This window comes from Temnothorax americanus, unplaced genomic scaffold, assembly GCF_048541705.1.
Source record: "Temnothorax americanus isolate GAGA-0224 unplaced genomic scaffold, ASM4854170v1 Scaffold2, whole genome shotgun sequence".
Taxonomy (NCBI): Eukaryota; Metazoa; Arthropoda; class Insecta; order Hymenoptera; family Formicidae; genus Temnothorax; species Temnothorax americanus.
In genome coordinates, this window is record NW_027509338.1 from 7,047,273 (window position 1) to 7,073,420 (window position 26,148).

A 26,148-nucleotide genomic window follows, 5' to 3' on the forward strand; every position below is an offset into this window, starting at 1 on the left:
TCTTTCAGTGGATGAAGTTACATACGTCACGTCTTTTCATGAAATACCAACTGCAGCGTACACAGGGAGGAAATGAAACTTGGGAGGACGGTTTCGTTTTTGCCTCTGATATCATCAGAATGCGTGATTTATTTAACAAAACATTTGTGGATAATAGAATGTACACGTAAGTAAAATATATATATATTATATATTCATGTAGTATAAATTTACAATAAAAACCCCGACGGGCATGGGGAGGAGGGGGGGGGGCAAGTTTTTATGCTTATCTAGATCATTGGCGGTAACGATACAATTTAAATTCCTTTGTACGAGATCGCGGATTATTTTATCTTGATGAAAAAGCTGATCTTGTGCGTTTTTTACCTTTATGCTCGAACACTTAGATGTAGGTACGATATAAAGAAAGGAAGGAGGAGAGAGAGGAGAGAGGAGAGAGAGAGAGAGGGAGGAGGAGAGAGTTACGTGTCTTTCTACGAAATTGTTTTACTCATCAACTTGCGAACAATAGAATCTTTCGTTGTGGTTTGGCGAGCATTAAAATGTAAAATATAAATCGATTGAGACACGACTAAGGAATGCGTTTGCTTATGAGTTTGCTCGATCATTACGTATCGATTCGATAATACGGCGAGTAAGAGAGATTATCGAAGATAATGTTTCAATTAACGGAAAAGGAGGAGGGGAGGAAATAATTGCAGGGTGTGCTAAAGTGGTACGTTAATAAAATTTTTACGAGAGTCTACGTTGGCTTAATGAAAGGGGCTGGATGCGCAAGGGAGAGCAGTAGCACTCGGAGATAAATCACGAAAGATTTAATAGTTGAGTCGAGTTTTACGAGGCAAATGACGTTAATGGAAAGATAAAAAGGATTTATTACACAGACGAACAATTACAGTACTTAGTTACTACAGATGTGCATAAGAAGAATTTTGACCTTTTCACGGTGGATCGCAAATAGCTAGAAGCGAAAACTTTGTGGAAAGTTATCGTAGATATAGCAAATAGTAAGACAGTACAATGTTTTTAAAGCGTGCAGAATTGATTCTTGTTCGCGTACCTTGTCCTCGTATTAGATCAAAAATTTTGTGCGCGATAACCGCGGCATCGTGCAATCCCTGTTTGAAATATTAAAGCTAACAGTTCGTATTTTTCGCAAATGCATATATAAATTGATATCATCAATTTAATTAAGGGAAGAACTGATGTGTTTCAATGTGGATTGCACGATATCTAAAGTATTACGATTATGTGAAATCGTGACTCGCAAGAATCGATCACAATTTGTCATTTAGTAAGTAAAATTTTGTAAAATTTCAGATTTAACATTAGAGAGCGAGAGAGAGAGAGAGAGAGAGAGAAAGAGAAAGAGAAAGAGATAATCGAAGCGTGTGACATCTAAGTGTTAAGAAGATAAAAATTGCAGCTTCTTAAGTTTCTACAGACATCTCTAGAGTCGTGGATCTTTGAAAATTGACAACGGAAGGATTTCACGATTACATAAGTAAGAATAGACGTATCGAAATAATATATCATAATATATTGATTGTCGAGTAAAATCAAATTCTAATCAGATCTATTAATGCCTCGGTTGAGCATCACAAGAACTTTTGGTCGCGATATCGGAGTGCGGAGATTCGTCACATCTAAATCGTTTGATAGTAATCTAAGTTTAAGATGTACTTAGTCTGCATAAAGTGTGTATACTATATTTAATCGTTACAGCGAGATTTAGAAACAGAGAGTGCGCCTCTAATACAGAATATAAAATATCTTGTGCACTCTGTGATGAAGAGTATATCGCAAATCGTAAAATGCACATACGAATGTATATACATATATCTATAATCGTTTAAATAACAATAATTGTATACCCGTAACAATTCGGAAAATGTCTACTGACAACAATTCGCATCGAAATACGCATCAAAATGCATTTAATTAATCATTGAATGTACAAACTGAACAAAATTATATTTTATTACAAATTGGTGAGCGTAGAGAAATAGTTATATAATAGCATAATATAATAGAAAGTAGAACAGAATTATTAGAATAATTAATTATTAGAATAATTAATTACTAAAATAATTAATATTGCACATAATAATAAATATGGTATAATTTCAGCGCATTTGTTATCAGTAGGCGATTCATCCGTATTCCTGGAAGGATTTCTGGATCCACATTAGCATCCTCTCTTTTAACTCTAAATGCAACTGCCCCCGCTTTGAATTAGACAGACGTATTTAGGATTAATCACGCGACGATGCAATGCAGAAATTAATTTATGAGGCGCCGAATATATCTAGTAAATGTAAACATATTAGGAAGTGTATGTATATTGGTTTTCTTCGTGGTGATTCGCCACATAAGGCTCGTTATTCCTGGCCTATGCAATAATCTGGAGGATGAGTCGGTTTGCATAGACTTGGAATTATCACGGCCAAATGAAAGTCATGAAAACGCGTGTGCTCAATAATTATTCCTATCGAATAACAAGTCCGTCGCAGTCTCCGAGTGGCAATTGTATGCGCTGAAATAGAGTGAGATACGCGCGAGGCTCGGGACACGATACGTCTCGAATCGTCCGCTACCGTGAGCTCTGAAAGCTATCTCTTAAATTCATAACGTTTGTATTGTGGTCCCCCGTGTCTCAATAAGGTTCGACAAAATCACGAGTCTCTCTTTGGTTGCCTTTTCTTGGTCGTGCGTTCGGCGCCGTTAATGTGAATCATAAATTTTGAATACGATAAATTGAATTCAATGAAATCATTTCCAGTTTACTAATTACTTGTAATTTAACGCTAAGATTCTTGAAAATAAGAGATAATAAAAAAAATAATTAAAAGACAATTTATCTTTAATAAAAGAAATGTTTGTTTATATAAAAATTATTCACCATTTAAATGATCAAAGTAATTAAAATTAAGTAATTAAAATAAAGTTTATTTAAATTTAGAACGCAAGCGAATTATAAATTGCAATTATAATTCTACTATTCTAATAACTGGAATTCAAGATATAAAGTGTAAATACCATAACTTAAAGTACTAAACTATATAAATGAACGAGACCTACGTTGTTTCATATTATTGTATAATATTTATATATATGTATTATATAATTTTATATGAATATAATTATGCAAAATTATATAATATTCTATAATCATAAAAATATATAAAAACAATATCATAAATGATGTATATAACTTACATAATACAAAATTTAATATTAAACAAGAGCTCATCCGTATATTTAATGGCACGAACTAAAGAAGGGCGTCGTTGTATCGCGGGTTTTCGTTTACGAGCCTACTTTTTAAAAAATACGAATATCATACATATAAAATATGAATATAATATACGTACACTTTTTATATACAATATCTATGCAACCTACGCACCTTGTAAATCGAAATAAGTGAACTGCGAAAGATACAACGATCATAAAATCTCAGGCACATGAGCGATTTCTCACTCCCACATGATTATTTTGCAGCGGAAAATATGTCCATTCAATAGAATATTTTGTTATGTACGGATAGGTATACACAAGAGAGATTACTTTGTCACGACGCAAAAACGCAACATGTTCCATTTTCGCGTTGGTGTTTATAAACCGTGCATGTTTATACGCGATATGCATATACGGGTAGTGAAAAAATATCGATTTCAGAGTTACACAATTATTAAATGATTGCCGAACAATTAAATACAAATAGATTGTATGACATGCAAATTAAGAGGACGAAAGGAAAGAGAATCTTGAACAAAATTTAAAAAATATGAAACAATCACAAAAAATAAAAAATAAAATATATTTCAAGTATAAAATTTTAAAATATGTAAAATATGTAAATCGTGTAATAACAAATTATTTTATTAAAAACGTATATTATTATTTATACTATGTTATTATATTAGACATTACGTTTTTATTTAGTAAGATTATAATATAAGATTAATCATATTATCTATATATAATATATGTAGCATTATATATATTATATATTATTAATGTATATATATAATATGCATAATTAAATGTATATAGTATATATTCTATTTATTAATGTATAATATATATATATAATACGACCAATCTCAGTTTTTCATCAATTTTATTTTTAAAATATTTTATTATAATTTTAATTATTTTGCATAAATATATAAAAATATTTAAATTCTAATACGTTTTTATATATAAGTAAACTGTTTTATAAGAAATTCTTTCGCTGCTCGTATATACAAGTTGATTGCAGAGCGAGAAAATCGCCCGTGTGCAAGAAATCTTACTCATACTCTTGAGACGATCGCTAATCTATAATATTATCTGCCAGTCCAGTTTAGAAGAGAACCTATATGATTGGATATAATCAGAAAATTATTATAGAAATCTCTTCTCTTTTCTTATGTATTAAAAAAATTTTATTCTTATGAATTTTCTGATTTTAAACATACGCAGTTTGTTTCTGTTTTGCTTAAGTAGTAATTAAATATTTTCTCTTACAGTGTTTCTTTACTAATATAAAAAATCTCTTCTCTATTTCAATTCGTATGTTACTCTTGCTAAGCTTTTGGCATGACATTTTTATATTATGACGTACAAAAAAAATAAAATGTTTCTTCAGTGGTTCTCTTCAGTACTGGATTGGATATATACAATTTTTAATTTTGAAGTTATTTATAAATATGCGCGTTGGACGCATATTGTTTTAAAGATATTAATGGAATGAAAACCTTCGGCGAGGCATGTCTTAATTTCGGATCATCCTCCGCAATAAATGTATTATCTACTTTCGTTACCTTACGTTATTTTACACACGTGGCTATAACGTTTATAAATATTTGATCGCTTCGTCAATCTATAATAAAACGGCATAGCGATCCGCGTGTCTTTTTGTCATTTTTTAATTATTGATATACAAATTGCTTTTAGATGTTGCCAGATAAAAAGCAGAAAAAAAAACAAAATGATATTTGGTCGATTTTTATACCGAACGTTACTATGTTGTAGTAAAAAATTTTGCCGAATTTTTTCATTTAAATAGAAAATATTGGCAGTCAATAGCGAAGTAAATATAATAATTTTTCTATATTTCTCTTTTTTTTTAGGAATGTATGATGGAGCTATTTATGCGCGAGATGATTAATTGTAAATAACATCCTTCTTATTCTATCATGGTCAAATAACAACAATAGCCAAAGGTACACTGAATATCACCGTAATATAATGCGGAACGTTTTAAACGCGACGTTACATTTTTAATCATATAAAAACATTTGAGATCTAGCAGAAACATTTTCAACAAATCCTCGATCCGCTGTTTTTGTCAGCCTCGCCGGTTAGAAATTTTCGCGTATTCACAAATAACTCACGGAGCTCTTACCTGCGAAACTGAAGGCAATGCCCCGTGATTCTGACGATACAAGCGACGAGAGAGTGAAATCGATAACGATTCTCTGGAAGAATAAATTTTCGTTGGTTCGTTCGACGATTTCGCCTTTTGATATCGCGGTCGCTTGTCGAATCGCGATCGATGATCAGTCCCGACTCTATCTTCCGTTTGACGTCGGCTCGTTTTTCGATCGGGATTCGATTTTGTGCTACTTCTATCGACAGTGGCACTACCTCCTTTCAGTTTCCGTCACAGGCGATAAAGGATTTTCCACCGATAATTGTCTGCCAACACGCAAATAAAAGAGGGATTAATTAAGGAAGGAATTATTGAAAGACAGATAAGCACGAGGGGATGCTAATGCACTATACATATTATATAATACTGCTTTTTATTACTATCGGTTGGTTTATGTTATGTCATGAATAGCTATGCGCGATTTATTCTTTCGACGTATAAACATAAAAATAAATTGCGTATTATCGTTCGCTTTTAATGTAAAGCATCAATGCGTATTACAAATTGAATAAAATATCTCGGGTACGGAAAACATTTTACGATTGCAGAGAAACCTTTTTAAACAAATCGCTCGAAAAAGAAATCCCCTGTCGAATATTTGCATTTACTTCGGCAAATGCCTGTTTCAGCGAGATTCTACTAAATAAAGCTCTACAGTTACAGTACATAACGGATGCAAGAGAATTTAAAGCGATATTTGAAAAATATATAGGACTCCCTTTTCCTCTTTCCGAATAGCGTAACGTATTTACCTGCCGCTTATGTGCCAATCGTAGGAATCTGGCGCGGAATTGCTTCTCCCGGCCTCGTGGAAACGTTCCGCTTTCGCGTCTCTCATCGTGTCACCCTGCGCCGAGGGAGATACGCCGCTTTTTGGTCCAGCCGCCGGGGATTCCGTGCCGGCGTCGTTGTCCGCTGTCCGTCCGAGCCGCTTAGGCAGAAATGGATTCTAGGGAGCAGATATAGTTCGCGCGCTTATTTCCCCGTTTTATGCCCTAGTAATCCTAAGGGACGAGATGTCGAGCTCTCTCTCGTAAAGTTCGCAAGTCGGTCATCCGCATCGGCGATAAAAATGTAAATTCGAATGGCTGGTCCTTCGCGCGAGTCTCAATCCACATGAATGATAGAGGAAGGGAAAAGCGTCCCTGACAGATCGTGAAAAGCGATACCGCCGTCAGTTTGAACGTATAAGAATATGGTTTCATGCTTGAGGTCATTCAAACACGTTCTTAACTAATTACGACTGTCCGTCATCTCTATTTTTATAAGAAAAGCTTGAATGACTTGAAGTCGACTATTCACATCGTTGCTTTTTTCCCGTGATCTCACTTGGACTCTTGTGTTATCAGAAATTTCAGAAAAAAATCAGTGTTTAGACTTCTATACTTATTTATAAAATATTATAATAAAATGTGTCATTATTCTACATAATCTTACAATTATAATTCTTTAAATTATCATGTAGACATGTATCATTGGATAGTGTAGATGAAATAGTCTATCCGGCCAGTTTGGTCTTTTAAGACCCGTATAAATATTGCGTTACGTTGCATGTTTAATTGTATTGTTAACGATGGTATGATCCGCGTGACTGGTCTCGGTCTAAGAAGTCGATCGGTATGTTAAGCATCGAATCGTCTGGTTTGTTCAGCATATCTATCAATATGTTCAATATAATCATCCGTTGATCATCACAGTCTGAGTTTCTTGATCCTAAGATGTTATCATAGAAAAAGTTGATAAATATTTTCAGTGACACGTTTTTTTTTTAGATTTAACAGAAGACGGATAGTGAGAGCGAAAACGAGCGAAAGCGAAATACATTTAAACGATTGTCCTTTGACATTTGTCAGCTGATTGCACTTTCGGTAGTAATTTCGATGTTATTAAAGAGCACGAATGTACGCAGTCGCGCGAAATGTCGCCATCAGTTCTTCATGTTTTGTAACACTAAATGTATACGTTATATTGACGCGCACCCGTCGAAACCCGTCGTCGTGTAATATTCACGTGGGCGCGCAGCGTTACGTCAAATTTAAACAAGTCGGAATATATTACTGCGACATTTCGCGAGAACGGTCATAGGTTTACGCGATCCGGTCCTTCCGTCGCGACACGATGGCATCTCCGTTTCCATTTTTGAATGAATGCGATGAACGCAAATTGTTCCGCGATAGAAATGCGACTAGCTGCTTTTTGATATCCGAGCATCATAATCGGCATTCTATGAACAAATCGCTCTTTGTATTGCTGCTCGTGAAAGGCTACGGCCACGATTATGTTAACGATGATTATCGCTACCGTGGAAGATGTCAGCAATGTATTAGTATCGTATTCACATCTGTCGTGGAAAAAAAAGGAATATATTTCGCATTTTTTGACGAAGATAAAATAGACGTTATTCAGTATTTTGTTCACAGTTCTTCTTGTTTGCGTAAGTTTTAAGATCATTTTTATAGCGTTGTCGTGTTATATGTATAAATCTAGATTCTCCACTCACCTGAAAGCTGTGCTGTTTCAGCATATTCTTGACGAGGAGCAGGGTGCCGAGTCTTATGACCTCCTCCTCGGTGACGGTGACCCGTAAGCGGCAGTTGTCGACCTCGGCCGGCAGTGGTTCAGTTCCGTGATTTGTCAGCCATGGATGTTGCTTTACCTTCGGGAGCGTGAGCCTGGTTTCCGGCGACTTATCCAGCATTCCCTCAATTAGATATCGCAATTCCGAAGATAAGCGATTATCGGGGAACATGAGTGGTTTCGAACGAACGACCTCTTGAATGGTTGTGCTATCGGAAGCGCGCCAAGGAAGATCTCCGATCACAAGCGCGTACAGCGTTACCCCCATCGACCATATATCGCAGGGCTGAAATTAAATAAAATTTTATCGTTAATTTACAATTATTAGGTAGATATGTATGCGTGAAATATAGTCGAATTTCTATCGCTTTATTTGAAAGATATTTAGTATTTATTATTTTAAAAATTTAAGATATTTATTGATAAATTATTAAATTGTAAAGTATTCTAGTACATATATTGATAATTTAGTAACGGGGAGTAATATTTTTGGTGCTCTAGATAAATCATGCACAATTGATTTAGCAGAGATATCTGCCCGATTTATCGAATGGTGAAATTAATCTCGTATTCGCAGCATTCGATACGAGTTTAATTTGAAAGCGTATCCAAGTCGTGATGTACGCTTTGTGTTATGCAATTCAATTTTTCTCACGTTTAAATAAACGATTTTTATATCTACAATGCGATAGCCAAACGAAAATCAATAGGTATAATAGTGATAAGCGGGAAAAATATCGTGAGGGAATTTCAACCAGGTGGTCATTATAATAGCCGTTTATACAATACGCGAATTAGAATTTGTATAATGCGTGGGTCGATTTAAATCGCTCGATTATACGAAAAAACCATGTCGGCTGAAGCATCGAATTATTGTTTACCGTCGCAATATTTTCTCTCTGTAATTTTGCATCAAACATATTTTTTGGCGTATTTTACATCAGAGAGTGGAAAATAAAGTTTTTTAAAAACATTGCTATTAAACTAGAGAAAATATATGGGAGATTATCGTTTCTCCCGCTCTGTTTTTGGAAGTGATATACTCGATGATTCTTTCGTAAATAACCAGAGCGTGATATTATTTACCGAAAATTTATAAATCTGTATAACTGCATGAGTCAGCAAACTGAATTGCTGCGCACTGAAATAACCATTCAACAAAATTTAACTTTTCTCGTGTAACAGTTATAAAAGCGATTTTACAATTAAAAATTTTATAGTCTCTCTCTTCTTGATTGAAAACAATAATTGAAAGATTAATTTAAAAAATTAATTAAAGAATACCAATTTCAGGTTTTCACATATCGCTTCACAAGTGGTGATAACAATAAAAAAAGAAGTGTCAAATCTATTCTTCTCTGTGCATGAATTATCTTAATAATTAAGATATTCTCTTTAATCACGTCGCTAAAGAATTCGAACTGGACGCTCTACTCGCGGATGGCCGCGCGAAGTTGGTCGCGATCACGCGTAGGGGTACGCACCGCTTACTTCACACCGCACACCGCGCGTCACCGGCGTCACCGCTGCTGCTCCGGCGCGGCACGTAGACGAATCGCGGTCATTCGGCGTTCTCGTTCTCGCTCAGTGATACTTGATACTGGATACCCAAAGACTGCCAAAGACGCTCTGTCTGTCCGTGTGACGACTGTCTTCGTGTGCGTAAGTAGAGAGGAGAAAAATGCCGTGAGAGAGCCGCGTCTCGTCCCGCATCCTCAATCCGGCATCCGGCGATCGGTTGATCGGTGACGCAAGTGTTCTCGCGCGGTTGTTCATTCGTCGCGGAAGAATTTCGCGTACGAGCCAGTACCATAACGACCTAGCCACAGTATATAAGTAGATACAGTACGCTCACTCGCGCGTTGGCACCTTTGATCGGAAGTGAAATGGTCCATGATGCTGAGTGTGGAAATCGTATATGTCTGTCCTTCTCCATCGCTCGTGGAGAAGGACCGACATACGATCTTTCTCCTTCTCCATTTCGTTGACCGCCATATTGTTGAGTGTGCAAACCACTTCGCGGGTTTCGGCATGGGTGAACGTACCGTACTTATACCGTGACCTAGCGTCGTTCGGGCGATTATCCGGGGCGTGATTTCGGTTTGGTGCGATTCACCCTGGCGCGATCGTGCACCTTCCCGGTATTCGTGAGACGCGTTTGCGATCGGCGCCGCTTCGCATATTCCGGCTGCATTCCGATATTCACTAGAGGCTCCGTTTTTTCAAACGCGCGCATAATCCGGCGTGATCCCCGTTCGTTCGGCGAGCGTCGCGAGTCGCGAGTGTCATTAATCCGGAGCGTCGAGGCGGTCGAAGAACGTTCGAGGGATGCTCGAAGGGCCCGAGGAGCCGTCACGAGCCGGATCAAGAGGAGACGAGACAGAGTGATCCCTGCCCCTGCGATAAAAACCGGTCGGCGTTCGCGTCCGCCGATAATTGTCGTCGGGGTTCGCCACTTCCTCGGGATTTTCACGTCGCTCGGGAACGCGTCGCGTCGGTCGCGCGTGACAAAAAAGTGTCGGGACGGGTCTGCGGACGATCGCGATCGTTTCGCGCGGGTGATCGATATCGATCGTTGAGTCGGGAGTGCCGGGCGAATCTGTGCGCCGATTGATGCGCGAATTCAATGTTGATCGAGTGGACCGTTTGGAGCATTGATATGCATCGAGGAGTACCGACGGATCATCGCGGAAATCAAAACAGGCTGCGGGACGGCGCGATATCCGGGAGACGGTGAGTGCTTCGCTTATTTCTTGATGGAATTTTTTTTTTTCAAGGAGAGAGGGATATTCCCTTTTTTTTCTCCGATCTTCCACGGCCCACGGTTATTTTGCTATAAAGATTAAGAGGTTCTAGGCAATATATTGTCGAGATTATTTTTAGAATAAAAGACAGTTTGTTGTTTGTCAACTACAGAAAGTAAAGAGCGTAGAGTCTACTAACCAGGTGTTAACGTTGAAAACTTATATTTATGATAAAATCAAAATTACATACGTTTCCGTCTGTTATCAGACCATTTTCAGTGCAAAATTGACTATTTACCGTTAACCTTTGACGTTATCAATTTTACACTGAAGATGATCTGATAACAGATTTGAAACGTATGTATAATATGTATAGTTTTGATTTTATCATGAATACAAGTTTTCAATGTTAACACCCGGTTGCGACTCAATGTCTTTACTTTCTTTAGTTGATTTATTAATCGTCTGAGTCTTTGATATTTAATTTGTTATTTATATCTTTTAAACGATGGAAAGATTCTTATTAGGCTCGTTAAACTTTGCGTAAAATTTAAACATAACTGATTACAAAATTTAATCTCGATATAATTTTCGCATTTTAGAAAATATCTTATTGAAATTAGTATTTTTTTATCTTAAAAAATCTTAAACAATCTATATACGGAAGCTCCGTACAAATTTCGATAATTTAGCATTGAGGCTCGTTAGCGATCGTTTGAGAATAATGAAACGTGTTCAGTGTAGCAGCTCTTGAAATATGGTAATTAATGCCATTAAATGAGCGACGCACACCATCAGGAAACTGTTAGCTAAAATACATCTCGATGCGCGGCGCAAAATTACCGTAAAACGGAGAATAGAATACAATGCGCTTTAACGCAGTGAGGAGGATGGTTCATTTGCGGAAATCACGTCGCCGACGGCGAAAATCGCGAGATCCCGCAAACGACGCGATGTCAGCGGCACATAATTAAAGGCGATTAATTAAACGAGGTTTGCGCGAAACGCTGGCACGGACGACGCAAACGCGCCGCGTGAAATCAGCGGAGCGGGACACAAACGATAATTATCTCTTTCCATTGTTTAGCTTACTAAAAAAAGCTTTTATCCTTTTAAGAAAGTCCCTTCGTTGCACGAGAGCGAAGTAACACGGTAAGAATGTCTATATATATTCTCTTCCTTGCATTAAGATATTTTCACGTCGATTTTTTTTTCCTAGAATGAGAATTCTCCACATTCAGCTAATTGTCCACGATCCTGCTAATTGCTTACTTTGATAAAGAGATTGCCTTTATTTTTACAAAAATCTTTTCTGCGCGCGTGCCATATCTGTAAATCTGCAATGTAAATGTCAAGCTTCTATGTTTATTAGATCCATAAAGGGAATGTTTCTTATGTATAAAAAAAAGCTTACGGGAATCGAGCCTCTGTCTCACAAAGCTAAACTCAACGTCCGTGAACTCCACACTATGACATTTAAAAAATAATCTCTCAGCCGCGTCAGGCGTAAATGACGCATAAATAAAATATCTATCTGATCTTTAAAGATTAACTCCCGTACTATTTTCTTTCCCCATCTACTTCAAATCGTCGGCCATACATTATCGTTCCGTAAAACGGTTTTGTATTTTGCGATACCCGCATGGTTTTCGAAGAAAACACCTCGAACCAAATGCAAGTGCGCAACTATTCCGAGAATAAGGTTCAGAATTCGTAATGCAATCCGCGTACGTTTATATTCCTCAATTGAACAAACTCGCTAACCGCCAAATTAGTTAAGCTTTTCCGGGTATTTCAATAAGTAATGTAGAAACGTAAAATATGCGCGCCGCGGTAAACGAGTGCGAATTGATTTGCAAATGTTCCGTGTTTCTATTGTATGTCACTCTTTCTGTCGCGCGCGTTTTTGCAATTGAAATAACACTTTTGTTAGAATGAATGAATAACATATATTTTTGCATTGAGATGAAAATTCCTAAGAGAACGCGCAAGCTGCAAACTTTATAGTTTGCAACTCTTGTTTAGTAAAGATTTATCTTGCCTCGTGTAAGGTTTTGTTAAGGTTCGACACATACTTAAGATTATCCGACTAATAAGATTTTCTTATATCTATAATACGTGTATCTCGAAAACTTGCTTTGTGTTATTAAATTTTGAACTTTTCTGGAAGATGTAGTTTTCCCTACGAAATGTTTTATCACATCCGTTCCATTAGCTAACGCATTCTTAAATAGATTTGCCGGTTTTGTAGTAAATATAGGTCCATCGATCTCTGCGTTTTTCAAGAGCAAATGTAAAATAAATTATGAAGATGCTTGAAAATCGTATTTTAATTACGATAAAAGTTAAGCATTTCGTATTGAACATACGTGGAATAAATTGAGAATCCAGATATTCGAAAAATTCGAGACATTTTTGTCGTAAACATGAAGTATGGTAATAAAAATCAGTTAAAAACATTCTTTGTTGAGAAAAAAGATAAAATCTAAAACCGATATCTGTAAATATGAGCGGAAAAAGTGTATTATGAAACTGGCGACTAAAAAAGCGGAACCACGTATATATTGTGAAAAAATATTAGACTAAAATATAACGTTGTGCGAATAAAAAAAATAGCACAGAATACGAAAAATATAAAATTTTTATAAAATTTAAAAATATATACATGAAGGGGTTTATCTGAAAAAGTATTGTAAATGTTGGATTTATTGGTTTAATATCTTAATAAATAAGGGTAAATATATATATATTAATAACGTTAAATGTAAATATGTATCATTATATTAATGATACGAAATTTAATTTATACCAAAAAATAAAAAAAATTAATATATAAAGATAACGATTTATTTCAAATTTTAGTCAAAATAATATTAATTCAATCAATACTTTGTTAAATAAAAATTTTTATTGATTAAATTTCCGGGGATAATTGATGTTTGCTACTTCACGATGACCTTTTTAATCGAAAAATCAAAGCGAGAATTAAATAAATAAAAATATTAACGAGAATGCGAAATTGCGGAAGCTATTATTTCAGGAAATTATAAATATCGAGGTTCGATTGAATGTGTTATGCAGAATAAAAATTAATTGACATTTCTGGCCAATAGAAAAAGTACATAGTCAATATTCAAATGATATAAAAACAAAAATATTTTTATTAGATTCCGAGTGCTTGGCGGAACATTGCTCCAATTTTATCATGATCTTCCCATTTTTCTCGCATCTCCATCGAAATTCACGAGATTTCGAGCGGCTGTACGTGTTTTTATTTAAGGATCACGAACGATTTCGCGGGTATTGCTGTAAACTGGCGTTTTCAGGTAAGCACCGCCGTCTCCGTCAGGCGGGTGGCCATTTATTTTGCCACGGCGACTTGATTAAGCGTAATCGAGCGTGTGGTCTCGCGGGTCGTGAGTCTCTTATTATAGATATCGCCTTTCCTCAACGACGACGCAACGGAAATTCAAGCGATCGGCCGTGGTGTGTCGATAAGGTCACGCGATAACAGTAGTCTCGGCCAAGTATCTTCAAGATATATGGGGACAGAATTATAGTTGCCGTGCTAAATTATACTCTTCTCTCTTTATCTCGCTTTCTTTCTCTCTCTCTCTCTCTCTCGAACGGTCAAAGGAATAATAACAAGATTGATCAGTGTTAATTTTATGCTCGCTTCTAACCAAACCTAATTTGTATCGTTTTTGCGACATAGTTACGATACGGCAATTTTTCCAACACAATCAAACACATTTTGATTTAGTTGGTACGCGTGCTATACTTCTTTAACGTGCGTGCAAGCATATACATATACGTTGACGAAATATATGTTACTATAATTGGCGGTTGAGGTAGATGCAAAAGATATAATTAGAAATGAGAGATACGAAAAGAGGAAACCGGAGACATAAAAAAAAAACAGTAAGGACGTTGATAAGAAAACCTTGATGATTATATTAGAGTTATGAATAGAAGGTTGATGTGATCTAGACTGAGAGATAACTGAACTATGACCTTTCCTGATAGTTGCGCATTAAAGAGACAGCAAAAAATAACAGTTGGCTCAGCTTTTTGTATAATACGTTGCATGTAAAGCAAGAATTAAGACATCTTACTCGTACATCAAGGTTAATTCGATTAACTGTAACATAGCCGGGCTAAGATAACTGCAGAGAAATTAGCGACGATCACATGCATTATAAGAGAATTGCAAAATTTATAAACAACGATATGATTTTACAGGTAAATTTATAGATAAACAATACGAAAAATTACGACCATTCGATAATAGTATAATCTTGAAATAATGTATTTTTATATATTTATTATAATATTTTTTTTCAAATATATATATACATTTATCGCGTAACATGATATATCGTAGTTTAAAATTCAATCGCGGTATTTCGATTATTTTTTGCTGCAATCAATGTTCACAGACTTCACAGGAATACACTCGCGTAAATTGTATCGCATGGTAAAGCGTTGATTGAAGAAAAAGAGAAAAACCAGGCTGAAATATATAACCGTTCAAGCTTGGCAATTACTATCTCCATGTTTTTTCGAATGTATGTATGTACATGCGTGTGTATTACGAGCACATATTTTCATTCCGTGAAACATCGATATCAAGTTTATTCGCGAATAACAAAAAGCTGGTTGTGCTGTAAAATTTTCGCTCAGGAAAAATCCATTCGATCGAGAGAAGATCGTGACTAAAACAAAGAGAGGGCTGATGTGTACTTCGTAAGTATTTTGTGTAAAAGTCATTTCCTGTAACGTTGAATATACGTATCTCGTATAATCCTGTCGTTTCGCTGATTGAGACACTCTTGTTAAATACAAAACCGTCCCGCTTGTGAAATGCAAAACTTTCTAAAATTCAGAATTAATCCGCGACGCCGTTCTTTTTTCCCCCGAGCCTTAGCTTGTATAACCTAATGAACTTGACGCCAGCTGGGACACGCGAATTGCCTCGTCGCTGCATCGGCCACTTTGTCGCGCCTTTCTTTCGCTTTCTTTGTCGGTTCGTAACATTGCATCACTGCGCTCAGTTCGTACGGAGACTATTCGGGGCAGGCGATGAGACGCGCGCGAGTTCAACGACTTTAATTGAAGCGCATTCAATCAATCGACCGACGCCTGAGAGCGACGCGGTCGGAAAATTTCTTTTTGCTATAATCTATAAATCACACGAACGTTTATGCGTGGCGCGAGGGGTCCTTGGTCGGGAGCCTCTCTCTCCCGATGCATGTAGGTCAATCCGCACGTGTCGGCTCCGCGGTTTGAGAGATCACTGCTTGCGGGTGGAAGTGACGTGTAATAGCCGGCCGATTTATCGACTTTTAATCCCGCGGAACGAGATCGACCGCTTGGATGCACGATGCACGCTGTGCACATGCGTTATTTGTTTTGTCCGGCTTTGCTTCACTGCGGCTCCAATGCCCCGCGCCGTTGTGAATCTCGTTGTGAATATTGCGAATGTGTATCGCGAGCGTATCGGATTCCGCGAATGGATGAGCGCGACAGAGTCGCGTGTCCAGCGTTCAGAAAAATCCGATTTTAATAAGTGAGATAATAGAGAAGAGAGAGAGGAAGAGAGATTGGAACAATTATACGAATTATATGATAAAAAATGGGCGCGTATTAAAAAAAAATTGCGAATAATAGTATATATTCTTTTTCTTCCGTATCAGAGGCAATAATTTTTAGTTATTGCTATATTTTCATGTGGCCACGCAACAGTTTTCTACTTACTGTATGGCTATATAACGATAACGACAACTTATATAGCAATAATTTAGTATTTCATAAATAAAGTAATATTACTTCATAAATAAGTACTTATGTGTCGCTGCAGATTTATTTCTAAAATGGAGGATTACATTATTCATATTCCGCTTGATCCAGATTTTCTTTGTAGACACCGAACATCAATCGTACATTATATATTGTGTGAATAATATAATGCTGCGAATACTCACCGGTCCCAAGTACTGCGCATTAGCAACGGTTGTTTCGGGCGCTGCGAAGGCCGGCGTGCCAGCTTGTCCTGTCAATAACTCTCCAGATTCTCTTAAATCCGTGCTGACGCCTAAATCAGCGATTTTAATCCTGCCGTCTCTGTCCACCAGTAGATTGCTTGGCTTTATGTCACGATGTACTATTTTCTGATAATGCACTGTGAAAACAAGTAAATACCATATAATACCTTTTTCGACGAACGTGATTTTAGAATTCAGTTAAAAAAATTTGAATATTATATGTTGAAGATATTTGTAGTTACATAGAGTATTTCTAGATAAGGTTGGACATCGTATTTACGTAACAAATAAATACATCTCATTTATCCCCCCTCCCTCTCGTGAAATTATACCGGTGTTACAAGTTTTTAAGTCGATTATTATCTAAGCAGCTTTATGTTTTATTGAATAGTGTCTGACGCGACTATACTACACTCTCATGTAAAGTATACTAACGCGGTTACTGGGTTTACGTAATGCATGTGACGCCTCTTTCGTCATTGATCCGCGATGAACGTATGTACGTGCGATAAACATGGTGCATGCCAAATGTGGACATATACTACGCAATGTGATTAAAATGCGAATCCTCTACATTTTTTAAATCCCCTTTCAGGAGATAAAAAAAACGAAATTGAAAAAAAAAATAAATTTTTAAATCTCAATAATTATTATTCGATGTGTGATAACACGAGTAAAATCAATTTCAAAACGTTGCATGCGTTTATTATTCCCCTGCACGTGTAGAATTTAATTTTAATAATAAATAATTTGACGAAATGTATAAAACTTCTTGGATTTTTTAGGAAAAATTTCTTTGCAATAGATCTGAATTTCTAAGAAAACAGAATATATGTAGATACAATAACTTACAATATTCGACTCCCATGACAACATCGCGAAAATAACGCCTGGCCGTTGCCTCATTCAGAGGCTTGTCGGTGGGTATAAGGAGAATTTCACCCCTGTGGACCAGTTCGAAGACCAGGTAGAGATTGTCCTTGTCAGGATGGTCGAGCACCTCGACAAGTTTCACGACGTTGGGATGATCGAGTTTCTTCAGGATGGCGATTTCCTTGTAAACTTTCGCCAAGGGATCGGCGCCGGCTCTACGCGGTGGTATCCTCCCAAATATCCCCGTTTTCTTCATTAATTTCCTTTTGCTCACTATCTTCATAGCGTAATACGTTCCGTCCTCCTCGTTGAAGACCTTTTTCACGACACCGAAGGAGCCCTGTGCACGTGCGAAGTGATGCATAAGTGAAGACGCGAAAGCACATAGTTGACAGCGCGTTTCTGTACTCAAGCGAGGTGACATTTGAATTTTTCAGGGGTTTTCTTTGCGTGGAATTGTCGATTATTACTGTTTAATTCAACCTTTAATTCTCTCGACATTCTTGACAAACCAACGCATTATTGAGGGTTCTTGAGAAGATCATTGTCAACGTGATGAACAATTTTATTTACGCGATGTAGATAGTCTATTTGCAATAAGTTACAACTCGATATTTGATTTCGATAAAAATAGTAAATTATTTAAGTATTTCAATGGAATATAATAATATTTCTTAATACCGTATTTAATTTGTCTTTTAACAAAGATTATTTTTATTGTTAGAGAGTATATTTTCTTTCTTTTCAACGATTTCTCATTGACGCAAGTTTCAGGTGGAACAGTGACATTGATACGAAAAATATTATTAAGTAATACTCTGTGACATGAATAGGTTTTCTATAAAGAGGAAGTGTGTTTTATATCGATAATCTCATGACTCTCTCCGCATCCTTTTACCTTAACCTTGCAACCCTTTTTGTGGTTCACCTGCGCTGTTATCATAATGCGCTTTATATCACCGTGGCGACTAGGTCGAAGGTTGTCGGCGATGCTATCGGGAGTGGAAGCATAATTTTATAGTTCACGGTATGGTCACCTTTGAGCACGTCCGGTCGTGGTCGTTATTTCGTTATAAATATATGTATAAGCGACGAGAGCAAAATTTAATAACGTATCTATAACATGCATCTTAATATCGCATCTAATAATGATTATAACTTTCCAAGATTGACTTTATGTGGTTTTGAAAATTTATATTAGTTGACAAGGATAGCTTGCCAAAATGATTTGTTACGATTAGAATGTTATTCGTATCACCTACGCAGTTATCAATAAGAGGTAGTTAATTCACTCATGAGATATAAATTAATTATCAGAAATAGTTGTTGACACAATGTATAATACTTGGTATAATGATTATCTGGTTTTTTTTATCTCGATAAGATCTTTACCGTATAATTATGTATAGCGAAGAAGGATCGATGTAACGACATTGCCGAGAAGGAAACAGATCGATATACATTAATATACTATTTATAAGTGCATGACGGCGGCGATTGCGCGATTTCGAACATTTCAATGTCACGGGGTTGAAGTAATTAATTGTCGGCATTAAACTCTATTCCGATCGATGGCTCTTACCTCGACGAGGAATTCAATCTCGAGTTCGAATGCAGTTTTAAACGATACGGTAAGAGAAGAGAAATTAAATCGTGGAACTTTGCGAGTCTGTCTCTCTCTTTTTCTATTTGCCGCTCATCGAAGATAATCTCACGCGCGGAGTGACATTTGCCCTTGTTTGTAAAAAGTATTTTACTCTCTCTTTTTCTGCTTTTTCTTCTCCCCCTCTCTCTCTCTCTCTCTCTTTCTCTCTCTCTTTCTCTCTCCAGGGAAACGATCTCTGGAATCCCTGGCGCGAATCTCAAGATCGTGCGCAGCAAACTTCTTCTCGCAGTTGGAAGTTTCGCGCTTTTCACTCAGTTATAGCAAAGTGCGAAGTTATTGCGGCGGTTGTCTTGTTCCCTTTCTCGTATTTATTTTGAATCCTATCACGTTATATTAGGTGTGTAAGTATTGAGCTCCACAGTCTTATTTTCGCGCGGGCATTTGTGTGGGTTTTCATTTGAGGGAATTGCACCGTTTACATCAAACGGAATTTGTTTTTCTAAAACGCGCGAGCGACTTTTAACCTTTTTGTACTATTCTACGTTTCAAGTTTATTCAGTATTATTTTCTTAGGTAATTCTCGCGCGATGACGATTAAACGTTTTTATTTAAGTTGTCGCTTTTGAGTCCTCATTTAATCAATTGAAAGATCAACAGAAAAGAAGTCAAGCCAGAGATGAAAAATAAATGTATATTCCAAACAGAGAAATTCAACTCATTCGATAAGTTACACAGCAAACAATTCCTGAGAAAACGCGTCAGCAAATTAGCGTAGACCGATAGACAGGAAAAAAAAATGCAATCATTTATCTCGTAAATACATCGACAATTATAATGATTAAGCGAATGAATGCGCATAAAGACGGCGGAAAAAGCCTTGATTTTAATAATTTCTGCGTCGTTCGAATTTCCGTTCCCTACAGGCAATGTTGCGTTACCGGGTGCGATATAACGTGATTATCGGCAATAATTCCGTAACTGCGCAGCTGTTAATTACTTCTTAACAAGTACGAAGGATGGGCAGAAGGGGAAATTGCTGAAAATGATGACTCGCGGCACGAGTTATTGGTTATTGGAGGAAGCGTCCGTGCTCGATATCGATAATTATATATCATTCTCTCGTTTGTTACGTGAAATGGTTTCGCTCTTCAATGAGAGGAATGCGATACGTTGATCCTCTTATCGACAAATACAGTTTGATTGTTAAAATGCCGCGATCATAATTGAAAAGGTATAGACTGTTGCAAACTGTCCAATGTCCACCACGAAATTGACTTGGCGCAAGATAGATTGTAATATTTTTCACTTATATAGATTAGGTCAAAGAGATGAAATTTTCACACTTTCTCGTAACTTTAACAATTGAAAAATTATTTATTACTTTTGTTAGTAAGTTTGTAAATAAATTTTACAGTATAATAGTATTTCGTATTATCTTGGTAAATAAATTTTACGGTAGTATTTCGTATTATCTTTCCATATAGATTTGACAAATTTAAAACTAATTCCTTTCTAACAAAGATATGTTTGTATACGATTTCTAATAGTTTTTATATAAACGACTAACAATAAGTGTACGTAGGTATATAAATATTTTGGGGGCAAATATAAATGACATAATTATCTCTTTTTCTTGATTTTGAATGGATTTTAGTGGAATTAAAATCTTACCTTTCCGATCTCGTTCAGCACTTTGTATTGATTCAATTGTTGGCCGTCATGTTGGCTATCGACGGAGCATTCCCTATTGAGCGCTCGGATGCGTTTCCTGGGCAATCTATGAGGGCTGGCGTGAGGGTAGCGAGAATGAACGGATTTGTAGGTGACATCAGCTTTCTCGAACAGTCGCTGGCTCGGTCCTGCTTCGTCGGGTAAGGATAATTTTCTCAAATCTATAGTCCGATTATTATCCGAGGCAATAATAGTTTCCACGTTTGTCTTGTGCACATTCTTACAATTCGAGTTGCCGCTAGCAGAATGATCGATGGTTGTGTCGACCACTCGCTGAATCGTGTCCACCTCGTCTGATGGTGCATTTTTGTCGTTATTGCACGGAAGATAAATATTGGGGTTCCTGAAGATAGACGTCACTTGGATTTCGCCTAAGAAGATATTGACAACGGTGAAAATTCTGACAAATTAATTTTGAAGAAAGTATACATTTTATGCCGTCATTTTTTGTCTTACCATTAAGCATTCCATTAAGTAATAAAATTGAGAGGGACGAAAAATATAAGTTTTATAAAAATAAGATTATATTATACAAGTAATCTGTTTTAAATAAAAATAATGTATATTTGATGAAAATTGATTATATATATAAGAACATTTTAGGCCGTTTCTTGTTAAATCTTTTCATCCATGATATTTATCCGGAGGATTCTCTAATTACCCGTTCCACGAATTTCAAGAATTTCGCTCTATCTAATTTGAAAATCTATTATAGATCGCATTGGTAGCGACGTTTACTTACTGAGACGCGTTGTCAGCCCATCATTGATCTCTTGGGTCTGGAAACTCCTCTGCCGCGGTAGAGTTTTGTTTCTGACGACTTCCTTTGCCTCATCAACGTTGGGCATGTCGAGGCCGGAGGAGCTCGACACCTTTCTGTGTATCTCCGTCGTCGGCATTCCCTTTGCTGTATCTGTGGACGCCTCAATGTTCTCAATGTTCTCCTCAATGTTCTCCTCTTTTCTACCAGCAAGATCCTTAATCAAGGCTCCAAGAGTTATCGGTTTCGATTTTTGTCTCTCCTTTTCTTGCTGTTGCGTATCACCGCCCGTTGCGGAATTTCTTCTATTGTCCTCGAAGCTATCTCGATGGCTCACGTAGCCGCTGCTCTGTCTTCGAAGAACATCAGTGGTGGCCTGTGTCGCAGTCTTCAACGTACCCTCTCCCTCTTCAAGGTACAGGGCGCTGTCTTTGCGTACTTCTTGGATATACTCCGGGCTCGACAGTACTTTCGATGGACCCGGCGCATCCGTCGATAATTGTTCAGCGTCAGAAGTACCTTTCGTAGTAGGTGAATTTGTGGGAGAGCTCTCGACCGCAGAACCTCTGAAAGAAGGAGAAGAGCGAATTTTTTTATGTGTGCAACACTGTTGAAAACTTTTACAATTATACGATAAAACTTAACATTTAGAAACTACGTTTATATCCTGCAGCATTTTTTTTTTTTTTACATTATCGCCATTTCTTGTCATCGGAAATTATACTTTTTCACAATACAGCGGATTGACGTAACTCTTTTCTGTAGTAAAAAATTGTGTTATTAATAGTACGCATGTCTTTCTATGTTTCTTTTATGATAAGTAAAATTTTACTTTAAAAATTTTACGTTATACCCCATATGTCATTTGTATACCATTTATAAAATTTATAAGATCTTTTTTATCAAAGTTATTTCCGTATTATTGCGCCGTGGCGTTTAAAAATGCATACTTGCAGCTCGATAAGAAAATGTCAGACAGCCAACGCGCAGTAGTGGATTATCGTTTATCGAGATAATCGGTACGATACTTGACGTCATAAAATAATCACGGAACGGGAGAAAGAACGTCATCGACGCGCGATTAGACGCCTTTAAATGACCACGAACGACTAAAATAGAGCTTTAATAATGGATGAAATCTCATGTGACGTGATACATGAACAGCTCATTTATTGGCTTGCGTTATGTTGATAACGAGGCACAAAATACCGATAGATCAAAGTCGAGAATAGATAACGGTTCTGGTGTTCTTTAAACGACCTTGCTTATTCTTGCATTTTTCATTTAACAGGCTTAATAGCGTTTCTTATATTTTTCATTGATAATATCAATGAAAGGTATTGCAGTTGCGCAAAAGTCGTATCCTTTTATAGAAGAATTATTTATATATCTCTTTCCGCATATCTTCTAATAATTTCACACACAATACAAACAAGATATTAAATTAGTACAAAACTATGTGAATCATAATTATATTTTTTGGACTTATTACTGATAAAATAACATTGAGAAAATGATCGTAACTGAACGAAAAAGCTACAAAAAACTGAAATTTTATGTAATATCAATATTATTGTTAGAAAACTAATTTTTGTGGTTGATGCATTCAATAAAAAGAATGCAACGAAAGAATAAGAACGCGATTTTGTCTTATTTATTGTCTTATTTACGGAACAGTGCAACGTGACATGTATGACTTTGAACTAGTCTTGGATTATGTTTGTTAATTTTAAGATTCTCAATCAATTTTGGAAAATACATTACAGACAAAAAAGTACCTATTCTACAAACAGTATTTATATATTTGTGTCTGTATGTGTGTGTTTAATAATGTTTAATGCCGTGTAGAATGATAATAGTGACATTATGATAATTGCTATTAAAGCGATTTGGTATACAGTAAACGCCAAACGTTAATTGCGTCTGATGTCGAATAAAGCTAGAAAGCTCTTAAATTAAGTCAATGTGCGGACACGGTAACTAAGATAATAGTTTAACATCATGTAAATTGAGACATTGAGACCCTGAAGAGTCGAGCGGTGAAATCCTCCTTAAATTTCAAATTTTACGGAGTCGCGTATAAATATGTGCTCGTTCACGGCAGAGACGAGCAATCTGCAATTGAGATTCGTTAGCGATGCGGTCACACGCATTGTAATGTGAAAATATGAAATTTAAATGACAAATCGGCTCTGTGGTCTCCTGCTTGCCCTGAGCTCCCTGAGATAAAGTGGAGCAAAATAAGATAAAATCGTCGACACGTGGTGTGTCGACGATGAGCTCACGTTCTTTTCAATACAATGGCAACCAGCTTTTCTCTCGTTCGTGTTGTATGTGACAAGGTTCCGGAATATCTTTTGCACAAAGTGAGGCAAAATTAGGATGTGATTAAATGAAACATTTTAATCCAATTTACTGGATCTCGCGTGACATCGTTAATAAATTAAATTCGATATTATGTAGTTATTTATGTTGAAAATTAAGAAACTTAGCAGGTTAATTTGATGAAGGAAGAATATATTATCTTTATGTATCATATCGTTTTGTAACGTTTAGCCCATAACATAGTTACAACTTTTGATACTTTTGCACACAAATAGATAATATAACAAATGTATATTTAGTTATTAATTAGGTATACACACATGTGATATAATATTTAACGTTAACCATTACTTCAACAAGAGTCGCGTGACTATTACTTGGTCAAGATTAAATCTTTCTTTCGCGTGACGGTGCAAACTTGTCAGAACTTCACTTCGCCTCCTGTGGAGAAGCATGCACTGTAATTCTACGTCTACATCGTAAGCATTTTCGCGGGCGTAAAAGTCGACAGTCAAAACACCGATAATGCGCGGTAGTCCATTTTTCATCTTTCGTATATATAGATGATGGAATAATGGAAGGCCCAACGTCATACTTTGCGGCACGCGAGGCGCCGCTTGCTGCCCGCTTGATGCACCCAGGGAGTGAAGTGCGATTCGACACGAAACCGGTGCTCGGGTATGTGGATCAATTGTACGGTCCAAACTAGGCCAATGAATGCAATAGCGAGATGCAAGATCCGCATTCGCCGCCGCATGGACAAAGTTGCATCAAACTCAAAATATGCTCCTTCGACGCGAAGGGGGTTGTGAGCGATGGCGCCGTCTGAGATGGGCAAACTTGAAACTCTAATAAGAATCGTGATATTGCATTTCTCGACTCAATTATCAATTTTCTAAATTTGTGTTGATAAAGTTACAAAGGAGTACTTAACATATATAACATGAATGTTATCCCTTTGCACGAAAAAATATATTATGCGATTAAAATTTCTAAAAATTAAAAGAATAATTTAATGAAAAGGGTAAGATAAGAAATTATATTATTAGACTGTTTGTGTGAATGTATATTTTCATAGCAATTAGATAGAAAAAGCATTTTCTGTTCATCCATAATTAAGCATAGTTTAATTTTAGAGAACTTTTACTCCCGACTGCTGCCAACCGAAGGTTGTATTTTTTAATTTTTATTTTTTATGAAAATAAAGATAAAATAAATATACGGAAACATCCCTAATTTGATCATTATCTTTATTCTCTTAGATTTATCTCTCCGTATTTTCTTCTTATTTCTACTATATGTATAATAAAGACCTTAGAGGATCAAAATATAAAGATAACTATTCGGAATTCGCCATAATTGGCCATTCCCTCGTGAAATTAAATCCCACTACGGTGTGCTGAAGCGTTCTTTGACAATTTGCTTACACAAGCGCGTAGGGAACAGTTGCGCGCAACATCGCTTACAAATCGCGTCGAGTAAGGGGAGCGTAGTTCAGCGCAAACCTATCAAACTATTCCCGTATTATCCCGCACAAACTGCATACTGGATTCAGAATTGCACACTACAATTTTGAGTGTTGCTTTAATTATAACTTTGATGTTTCAATATCATTTATTCTGACGTAACAAACGGTGGATTTAATTATCGCGATTTACTATTGGAAAATAAATAGATTGCTAGCTATCTTAAATTAAACATGAGCAACTTTAAAGTTTAACCATAATATTATAGAGTAATATTAAATTATTATTAATATTAAAGTTAATAAAATCAATTAAATTATAATTATAACATTTTTCAGTATTAATGAAAAAGGAAACACATACTCTGTGCTTCTGTGACAGTCACACTTACATTTATTGTAAATAGAGATTATTTTTTATACAAGAAAGATATGTGTTGAAAAATTGGTTCGAATTCTAAGTTTGCTCGTTATTAAGAATTTTTCTTACTAAACTTGTTAGGTATTATTAGCCTTTCTCAATAGTTCAATTTATACAAGTTATACTTTTACATACAATTTTCAACTTTTTGAACCGTAAAAATGCACAAGAAATGTGCGA

General features: G+C 36.3%; 1 protein-coding gene across 3 annotated transcripts in view; it reads right to left on the minus strand.

Annotated features, from left to right (window-relative positions):
- Positions 1 to 171: 171 nt before the first annotated feature.
- The window catches only part of LOC143897209 (calcium/calmodulin-dependent protein kinase kinase 1), a 71,994-nt gene continuing 46,017 nt past the window's right edge, over positions 172 to 26,148 (minus strand). Inside the window, exons 4-11 of one of the 3 annotated variants that reach the window (XM_077405661.1) lie at positions 21,740 to 22,323; positions 21,222 to 21,368; positions 20,938 to 21,128; positions 17,640 to 18,000; positions 16,728 to 16,924; positions 7,923 to 8,285; positions 6,175 to 6,371; positions 172 to 5,688 (exon numbers count right to left, since the gene is read on the minus strand). In XM_077405661.1, coding sequence (XP_077261787.1) covers positions 5,634 to 5,688; positions 6,175 to 6,371; positions 7,923 to 8,285; positions 16,728 to 16,924; positions 17,640 to 18,000; positions 20,938 to 21,128; positions 21,222 to 21,368; positions 21,740 to 22,323 — 2,095 coding nt within the window. In that variant the 3' untranslated portion in view covers positions 172 to 5,633. Of the gene's footprint in view, positions 5,689 to 6,174; positions 6,372 to 7,922; positions 8,286 to 16,727; positions 16,925 to 17,639; positions 18,001 to 20,937; positions 21,369 to 21,739; positions 22,324 to 26,148 lie in introns of all 3 variants that reach the window. The other 2 variants (XM_077405660.1, XM_077405659.1) reach the window with 2 other exon arrangements.